General features: G+C 42.1%; 1 protein-coding gene across 1 annotated transcript; it reads left to right on the top strand.

The window, feature by feature from the left end:
• Positions 1 to 4,056: 4,056 nt before the first annotated feature.
• On the top strand, positions 4,057 to 5,340 carry LOC111619771. The gene has a single exon (XM_023361588.1). It carries the CDS (start codon positions 4,120 to 4,122, stop codon positions 5,338 to 5,340), a length of 1,221 nt encoding a protein of 406 aa, XP_023217356.1. The 5' UTR covers positions 4,057 to 4,119.
• Positions 5,341 to 10,211: the final 4,871 nt, after the last annotated feature.

The raw sequence follows: 10,211 nt of genomic DNA, 5'->3' as shown, positions 1-10,211 counted from the left end.
CGTTGCGGCAGTGGGAATGTCCGATAGATTTATATAAAATTATAGATGATTATTTGAGTAATAGAAAAGTTTTTTATATAGAAGAATCTCATAGTGTAAAAAAGTGGGTTGAACGTGGCTGTCCACAAGGGTCTGTATTAGGACCAGAATTATGAAATTATGTTTTCAATATTATACTTGTTGTAATTAGAAATATGGGATTTAAATACATAGCTTACGCAGATGATCTGGCGGTAATAGTTGAGGGAAATAGTCGTAGGGAATTGGAAATAGAGAGTCAAAAGGTTGTGGACGCCCTGGTCAATCATTTAAAACAAATAAAGTTATATATGTCACCAGAGAAAACTAAGATGGTAATATTGAGAGGTAGGCTAAGCTCGGATCATCCCCCCAGTATTAAAATGGAGTGTAATCCATTAAAGTGTGTTAGCACAGTTCGATATCTAGGAGTGCAACTAGGTTCGAACTTTAATATGATGCCGCATGTAGAGTACATAGCGAATAGGGCATTAAATCAATTTTGTAGTTTACAGCACTTGGTGGGCCTGGGGTGGGGGTTGAGGCTTCCTGCACTCAGGACCCTATATAAGTCGCTGTATATACCAATTGTTGTTTATGCTGCTGGTGTGTGGGGCGACGGGCTTCAGCTCCCTCAACGTGAGAAGCTTTTATCTTCTCAACGTAAAGTGTTGATAATGGTGATTAGGGCATACCGTACTATCTCTTTACCAGCTGCTCAATTAATTTCGGGAGAAATGCCTATTGATTTGGTTGTTAAATTCGAGTATTATAAATATTTAGTTAGGACGAGGAGATCATTTACTTATAGTAATATTATTTATCAGCCAGATGCATCCGGGTGTGTTGACTCATTTATAGTTCAACAAGTTAGAAATAAATTATTAGAAGAATGGGAAATTAGATGGCAAGGGGAAACGAGAGGTCGGGTGACTTATCTGTTCTTTCCCACTGTTAGTGATAAGTTGGCAGCACACTGGGTTAAACCAGATTATTTTGTTACTCAGATTTTATCAGGCCACGGGGATTATCGAGAGAAGTTGTTTAATTTTAAGCTGGTTGATTCTCCACTTTGTGAGTGTAGTCAGCGGGATACTTTACATCATTTTATATTTGATTGCCCATTATATGACGGTTATAGGAATGATGAGGTTTTTAATTCTACTTATTTACAAAATTCTTATATATGTTTTGTTAATGATCCAAAAGTATATAGTAAGATTTTTACAACTTTAATAGAAATGCTTAAGATGAGAAGTAATAATCGTAATTGTAGAAGTAATAATTGTAGTAATGTATTTTAACTGCTTGTCCTTATATATATCATATATATTTTAATTTAACAGTTGTATTATTTTATTATATATTATTATACATTTATAGATGATTTTATGAGAATAGGTATATATTACATATTAATTGTCCAGAACACTATTATTTTGAGCTTTAAAATATTATTAGTAATTAAGGTTATTAGAAATCTCGCAGCCGGTAAGTCATAATGACAGGAATGGCTTTTTTCGGACAATGGGGGACATCTGTCCCTATCTACTGGGGCTGAGACCCTACAGCGTTGTGTGACCTTTCGAAACTTCTGATTATTTCAATTGCTAACTTTGTTCGGAGTGTTAAGCACTGCTTTTCTTTTTGGTCACTAAGCTAACTAGTCTCATAGTACCTGCTGGCCTACTCGTGGCGGCCCTGTTGCCCCGTCTCTGGGGTGCGAACAGCAGGCAAAAGGCAGTTTTCACTGCCAGAGTTTCTAATTAACTACTGTAGTTTTCTAACATTGCTAATCTAGTTTTGTCTTTAAATAGGATGTGCGGTGAAGAGGATGCTGGACCAAGTCAGGTTCAGCCAGATGAAGGAAGAGGTCAACTTCTACAGATCAAAGATGATCTGGAGAATTACATACGAGAAAACCCCAATTCGAAAATTGGAAGCCAAATTCACTCCAGAAATATTATGGAGTTTTTTGAGAAAATGATAGAAGTATATGACAGTACCTTCAAGCCAGAGGTGAAAGTCATAAACGAATTAAATAGTAAAATAGATCAGTTGTTAGAGAGAAGCGCCGCAAAGATGCCGACGCCATCTTATGCTGATAAAGTAAAGTTCAGTCCTGCTAGATTATCCAGTGGGGGTACGGTGGTGGTGGTGGTGGAGAGTGAGAACGACGGAGTAGACACAGAAGGAATAAAAAGAAAATTGAAGGATCAATTAAACCCCAAAACTTTGGGTATGGGAGTAAGGAAAGTGAAAAAGATGAGAGGCAAAAGCATATTGATAGAGATTGAAGGTCATAAAAAGGGTGAGGATTTGATAAGGGAAATTAATAATATACCTGAGTTAAGGGCTAGAGAACCAAAGAAAATCTTGCCAAAAATAACAATCTTCAACACCCCATCGAACCTTGACAAAGAGGGGATAGTGGAAAGTCTGTTTTACCAAAATGAGACAATTAATAACATTTACGTAGAACTGGAGAGTTTTAAAAAAGAAATTACAATAAAAACGAGATGTGAATCATTGGATTTGTGAAGTGAGCCCGCAATTAAGGAAGATTATTCTAAAGCTTAAAAAGGTGAACCTAGAATGGGTAAGGTGCGGTATAGAGGAACATCACAGCATTATACAATGCTTCAAGTGTTGTCGTTACGGACATTTCGTGCGAGAATGTCATAGTGAAAGGAACTTCTGCAACTACTGCGGAGGTGATCATCATTACAGTGAATGCAAAAATCAGGCCACTGCCCCTAGTTGCATCAATTGCATTAGGAGTAAAATCGCCACCTTTGCGCACCCGGCGAACCATCAATCTTGCACAGAACGGCAAAAGATAATTAGAGCGATATCCATGAGAATTGACTATGGATAAGGCACAACTAAGAAGGAGAGGAAGAAAAGTTCATGGTTCAATAGATGAAATAGGCATTAGACTAGGACATGCTATTATGGGAGGAGGTATTGCTGCGGTTTCGCGGTTGGTGGCGTGGGCTGTTGATATTGCTGATATTCTATTAATAGGGGACCTAAATTATATCTACTGGTGAATGTGACATTTGTGGTGGTGGTGTTACGGAGGATGCGGGACATTTGTTCTTTCACTGTGTCCAGTGGGAGGAGTGTCGGTTAGATTAAAGTGCGAGTGTACCGTTTTAGGAATTGATTGGCCTGTTTCTTGTCATATATTAGTTGGTAAAGATAGTTTATTTAAATTACTTGTAAGATTAGCAATCTGTATTTATATAATTAAGAATGTCAATGGTCGCAGGAATTCTACACGCGACTAGTTATGTAAGAACATACTATTCAACGCGGTAAATTATTAACTAACTGTTAGTATTAGATTAGGGATGTTTACTAAGTAGTGTTTCAACACGCGTATAGTGATGTATAATTATATCCAATATCGTGGATGTATAAGTGGCACAGCTTGAAGTAATAAGTTGTAATTATTATGTAAATATTTTAGTCAATAAATAATCTCCGCAAAGCCTAGCGGGGCGGAGAGGTATTAAAAAGGAACAATCAGAACCGGATTGAACAAGATGTTCTTCCGGGAATGAGGTGAACAAAAAAAAAAAAAAAAAAAAAAAAAAAAATGTCCCTATCTACTCCAACCCAAAGGGTGGGGTCTTATCCCCCACAAGTCGTACGCACTTGCCTGGTTGTGGCGGGGTGGCTGAGTAGCCCAGGATGTCCCTGGGTGAAACTAAATAGTGCGGCGGCGACTCCGGGTTCCGGACGTCACCGAACCCGCTTCGGAAGTTACTTGGTACGTAAAAAGTTAGGTGGGAGGCTCTCCCCCAGAGGGTACAGTTTATAAACCAGGTTGGCACTCCTGGGCCGCCCGGTAGTACAGGGGCCCAGCCCCTTCTAGCCATATGGGGCTGGCTGCCCTATCAACGGGCGAATAATCTCGTCGTGTGTCGTAGTGCCAGTTGGCGACTGGAGAGGGCCCTGCGGCACACGGCGGGGGGCTCTACCGAGGCCACTGGGGGTTGAGCTGAACACCAAGCTAACTTGGACCTGACATGTAATGGAAGAGCGATGTAAGTGTACCAAAAGGCCTGGAGACTCTTTCTAATACTCAATGAAATGGCTACAAATGAAAACACAGTTTCAAAAGTGTCTGTAAGTGAGACCCTCACATCCGACTCAGATGAGGAGTCGTTAATGGATATGTACGATCAATCCACAACTCGGAAACGAGCATGCTGTGGGGATACCTCATCACTCACCCCACTAGCGAGGAAACGCCGCCAGAAAAGTGAAGAAGTAGCAGGCGTAAGAGGAAGAGTAATGTCTGCTCTGAGAAACATCATCTCGGAGCTTCAAGCAACTTGTCTCGACAGAGATAACAAGATAACCAAGTTCGCTGCCGAAAAAATATTAGATCACGCAGGAGATCTGCAGGATCTGGTGGTTGAACTCTTAGCTGACCATGAAAAGCTGCAGGGACAGCTAGACCAGCAGCTAAAACTACAGCATAACGTACCAAGTAAAGTGACATATGCAGAAGTGATGAACAAAGGGGCTCCAGCACCAAAGGTTGGAAACAGAGCAAGCCCAAATAAGCCTAAACATATAATCTTTGTGAAACCAAATGACTCCTCAAAACTTAAGAACAGTGAAGAGGTAAAGGAGTCATTCATGCGAATAATAAACCCAAGAAGTGAGCAAATAAGATTTCGTCAGGTCCGAAAGCTAAAAAGCAGAGGAATCATGATAGAAGTCGAACGTGAAGGTGACTTTGCGAAAATAATGAATAACAGCAAACTGCACGAACATGGACTCAAAACCCAGCCACTCGAAAAGCGCAAACCCAGGATGATCATATATGACATTCCTAAAAATGTCAACGAAGAAGAGCTGTTGGCAGTTATTAAGTCTATGAATGAAGAGGTCTTCGCAGGAACCACAAACGAGGAATTCAGTTTACTCTTCAAAACAGGCAAGCGTAGGGAAGAAGTAGTGAATTGGGTAGCAGAAGTCTCACCAGCTGTGAGGGGAAAACTACTATCCCAGCAGCGGCTATATATAGACTATAATAGCTGCAAAGTAAAAGACTTTATGGCCATCAGTAGATGTTTCCGGTGCCAAAGCTATGGACACATAGCTAAGTTTTGTAAAGATGAAGAAGATACTTGCTCCCATTGCGCAGAAACTGGACATAAATTTACCAACTGCCCCAAGAAAAAAGAGGCAGCGCAGTGCGCAGCATGTAAAAAGACCGGAAAGTCCCACGGTCACGGGAGAACAAGTAAGCAGTGCACCGCCTACAAGATGGCGCTGGAGAGGTACCTTAACACAGTCTAATATAAATACAGGCAGAGGAGAAATTGTTCCTAGCGAGATCCGAAGAGCAGTTATGGATCATCCTACGGATATTATAACAGTGATGGAACCATACTCCCTACAAGGGAAAATAGTTGGCTACAGTCTGAAAAGTAGAATCATCCAAGGAAATAACATCAATGAATCCCCATGGTCGGGAATAATAGTCCTGAACACTAAACTCACCATACTCAAAACCACGCAGCTAAATACATCACATTGTGTCTGTATACAAGTTAATTCAGGAAACTTCAACTTCTATGTAATCAGTGCCTACTTCCAGTTTGGCGCCCCAATCGAGGAGGGGTTGAACACTCTCGATTGAATCCTCCGGAATCTTCCAAATAACAGGGTCATAGTGTGCCTGGATGGTAATGCAAAATCGCCGGCTTGGGGGAGCGATCGTACAGACAGAAATGGAGAACGACTCCTGGCGTTACTTGCGGCCCATGGACTCTCGGTTATCAACGAGCCTGGCCATGCTCCCACTTACTCCTCAAGTAGAGGAGAGTCCAACATTGATATCTCCATCGCCAGTGATGCTATCCTTCCGCAAGTGTCGGATTGGGATGTGCACGAGAATTGGACATCGAGTGACCACAACGCCATTAGCTTCGTCGTCTCCTCAACGCCACAGCGACCAGCATTCTTAGACCTAGGAAGTTACTTAACGGGGCAAGCCAACTGGATCAAATTCAGAAGGATCCTAGCAAGTGAAATCAATAAACGAAAAGTGATTAACATAAGAAACGGGAAAAAGGCTGTATGTCAGTGTTACGCAGTTCAGAGAGCAATAATCAAAGCAGCAAACGCTGCAATCCCCAGAACAAAACAAAATAAGCAAACCCTCAGATGGTGGAACGAAGCCTTGGAAAGGCTGAAGTCGCAATATTACAGAGCTACAAGACTCTATCAACGGGAAAGAGGTCCGGAAAGATGCGCTCGTCTCAAAATACAGTACTATAATAAGAAAAAGGAATTTCAAAGGGCAGTGAAGCAAGCTAAGATGAAAAGCTGGAGTGAATATGTCACTGAGTCCGGCCACAAGAACCCTTGGGGCCTTGCCTATAAACTTCAAATAGGTAAGATTTAGCGTATTCAAACCATTGGCTCAATACGAACTGATACATCAAATGGTCTGGACTGGAGGTCAGCCACTTCCAACCTTATGGATACCCTATTTAAGCCAGATGACGAGAGCCTTGATACTGCTACACAAAGCGAAACAAGAAGGAAAGTTGAACACTACAGAGGCAGCACAGTAAGCGGGCCCTTTCAAGATCACGAACTAAGATGCATATTCAACAAAATGAAAAGGGGCAAGGCCCCAGGCCGAGACGGCATAACAAAGATAATAATCGAACAGGTGTATGAAATTATTGGAACTGACCTCCTAGAGGGATATAATGCCTGCTTGCGTTATGGGATATTCCCAAAGGAATGGAAAGAAGGTCGGCTAGTTGCAATCCTCAAAGGTGGTAATAGAGATAAAGGAGACCCAAAGTCTTACAGGCCCATCTGTCTCCTCCCGATCCTAGGAAAGATGTTAGAAGGTCTAATCAGACTAAGGCTGAAACTAGAAATGACAGACCACACAGACAAGTGCCAATACAGCTTCCGGACGGGACGATGAACCACAGACGCCATTATCAGGCTCAGGCACATAGTTGAGAACTCGAGTGCAAAATATGTATTGGGCATCTTCTACGACATCGTGGGAGCATTTGACCACCTGTGGTGGCCGGATATTCTAAGTGAGCTATCGGCAAGGGAATGCCCAAGAAATCTCTTCTGGCTAATAAAAGACTATTTGAACGATCGTCGAGTCACATTCATGGATGGTGAGCTGGTGAACTCAAAACAAGTATTCAGAGGTTGCCCGCAGGGCTCCCTCCTCGGCCCGGATTTTTGGAACATTGTCTTCGACACAAACCTACAAATGCTGAACAATTACGGCTATCATACTATTGCATATGCCGACGATGAAGTTATAATAGTCGAAGGGAACACAGCAGAAGAAACCTAGAGGTAGAAGGTCAAAGGATTATGGCAATGCAAGAGGAGTGGGCCACGTCCACAAACTTCAGTTTTCCGCTGAAAAGACGGTAATGCTCTTACTTAAAGGCAGCATGAGCACCAACCACCCACCAACTATAAAGTTATATGGCAAAACAATCAAGCTTCAACAAACAGTTAAGTACCTAGGCCTCACAATCGGCAGGAATTTTAATATTGCCAACCACGTTAAAGAAGTCGCCGGCAAGGCAACAAGCCATTTCAACCGCCTGGCAAGAATAGCGAAGGCGGAGTGGGGCCTAAGCCATAGAGCTATGCAGACAATCTATAAAGGGCTGTTCGTGCCCATTATCACATACGCTGCAGCGGCCTGGGCTGACAAGTTAGACAGCCACGGTCGCCGAAAACTCCAAAGCGCACAAAGGACGGCACTCTTAAGAGTACTACGTGGATACAATACTTGTTCGGCAGTGGCATTACAAGTAACAGCAAATATGATGCCAATAGAGCAAGAGATATGGAGAGCATATGCAAACCACCACATCAGTAAAGGTAACAAATTCAAACTCTATGAGCGAGAATTCCAAGAAATGAATACAGCAACAGAGAAGAAAGAAGGAAGGAAAGCAGTAGATACACTCCTCCTCAGGAAATGGCAAGAGGACTGGAACACATCTGACAAAGGACGTCATACCTACAGCCTCATGAATAACATCGAAACAAGAAGAACAATGAAATGGATCAGAGGAAACTTCTATTCGACGCAGTTCCTAACCGGCCATGGGGATTTCCGTAAGAAACTCTACAGGTTCTCGCTGGTGGACACAGAAGAATGCGAATGCGGAGCTACAGACACGGCAGTGCACGCTCTGCTCTACTGCCCGATCTTCGACGCAGAAAGAAGAGAATCAGATATACTAACAGAACTGTCGCTAACTCAAGGACACACGGATTCAAAACTTAGAAGAATCTTGACAAGGACCAACTACAAGAAGGTCAGCTAAGTAATGACACAAATATTGAAGAAAAGAAGAAGAATTAGAAGTATACAACATAGATCTAACACCCAGAATAAGTAATAAAAGGACATGTACAAAAATAAAAATATGTAGGTAGGGAAAAGCAGAAAAAAAAGAGGACAGACCGCTGGTATACCTTGGGGAGGGTGTCCTCCTACATGTCCCTATCTACTATAGAATGGGCTTATCTTTTACGGTGGGTTCCTTCCGTTGTGGAGAAAACCTCACGCCTTGTGCACAGTGAACGATCATGTTTAATATTAAACAAGAATTAGTAAAGATTTGGGATAATAGGTGGAAAAATGATAGAGGAAGGGTTACGTTTGATTATTTTCCTTGTATATCGAGGAGGCTGGAGATGTCCTGGGTGCAGCCGGATTATTTTGTATCACAATTGTTGACTGGGCATGGAAACTTCCGGGAGAAGTTACATACTTTTGGTTTGGTTGCCGATAAGTTGTGCGAGTGTGGTAATATAGACTCCTTGGTTCATTTTATGTTTGATTGCCCTATGTATGAAGAGATTCGGATGCAGAGTGACTTATTGTGTAACAGTAATAAAAATTTTTCTGAATTGGTTTTAACAAAATTAAGGTATAATGAAGTATTTGGTGTTTTAAAAACAATGTTACAGTTTCGGATGAGTTTGCGGTTACATTGATATGTTTATGTTTTATGTGCCACTTTTTTGGTATTTTAAGAATAATTTTTTGGGATTTTATTTTAGTTAATTGGTGTAAGGGGTTTTCCTCTAATATTTTATAGGTTATTTTTTAATGTGGGTTTATTAGATTAGTTCTAGTTCTTTTGAACAGTTTTACTTAAATTTTAAACTTAGTTTATCTTATATAGGATTGTTAATTAGTGTAGTAATGATTAATAATTAGATTTGTCCAGTATTATTCATTTGTTATAGGTTTAATATAATTAAAATAATTAGGATATAAATGTTAAGAATAGGATTCTTTCCACTGATAGGCCTTTTAAGCAGGAGCAGTGGAGAAAAGGTTGGGACTTCACAAGGGGCGCTTGTCCCTATCTACTCTCCTCTAAATGGGGGTCCATTGCTTGTGCCCAAACCAGGCAATGGCCCCAACTCGTATGCACCAGCCTTGTCGTGGCAGAGGAGCTCAGTACCCNTTGTTAATTAGTGTAGTAATGATTAATAATTAGATTTGTCCAGTATTATTCATTTGTTATAGGTTTAATATAATTAAAATAATTAGGATATAAATGTTAAGAATAGGATTCTTTCCACTGATAGGCCTTTTAAGCAGGAGCAGTGGAGAAAAGGTTGGGACTTCACAAGGGGCGCTTGTCCCTATCTACTCTCCTCTAAATGGGGGTCCATTGCTTGTGCCCAAACCAGGCAATGGCCCCAACTCGTATGCACCAGCCTTGTCGTGGCAGAGGAGCTCAGTACCCAGGGAGCATGCCGTAATGGTATGTTTCCTGGGGAAGCTAATGGTGTGGCGGGGGAGTCCAGGTGTTGGCCTGGCCTTAGTGCTGCGGCGTGTGTCTCATTGCGACCTTGAGGCGAGAGGGTTGAAGGGAGCCCCCGAGAATACAGTATATAAACTGGGGATGCACACCTGGCGCGGTGTATAGTTAGGTGCCCGGGGGGGTCTAGCCGGATCTTACTGGCTGCCCCGTTCAGATGCCGAATAATCTTGCCCCCTGTCAGAGTGCGGGGTGGCGCCCCGATCAGGACCCTCTAACAGGAGGTGGGGGCCTATACCGAGGCCACGGGGTCTGCCTTTGGCCCTCTCTAAGGTTTCTGGGAGTGGTGGGGCTCATTTCGTAGCAGTGGGGTCAGGT

Source organism: Centruroides sculpturatus, unplaced genomic scaffold (assembly GCF_000671375.1).
Source record: "Centruroides sculpturatus isolate CEXI.00-Female unplaced genomic scaffold, Cexi_2.0 scaffold201, whole genome shotgun sequence".
Taxonomy (NCBI): Eukaryota; Metazoa; Arthropoda; class Arachnida; order Scorpiones; family Buthidae; genus Centruroides; species Centruroides sculpturatus.
This window is presented reverse-complemented; position numbering and strand designations above follow the sequence as displayed.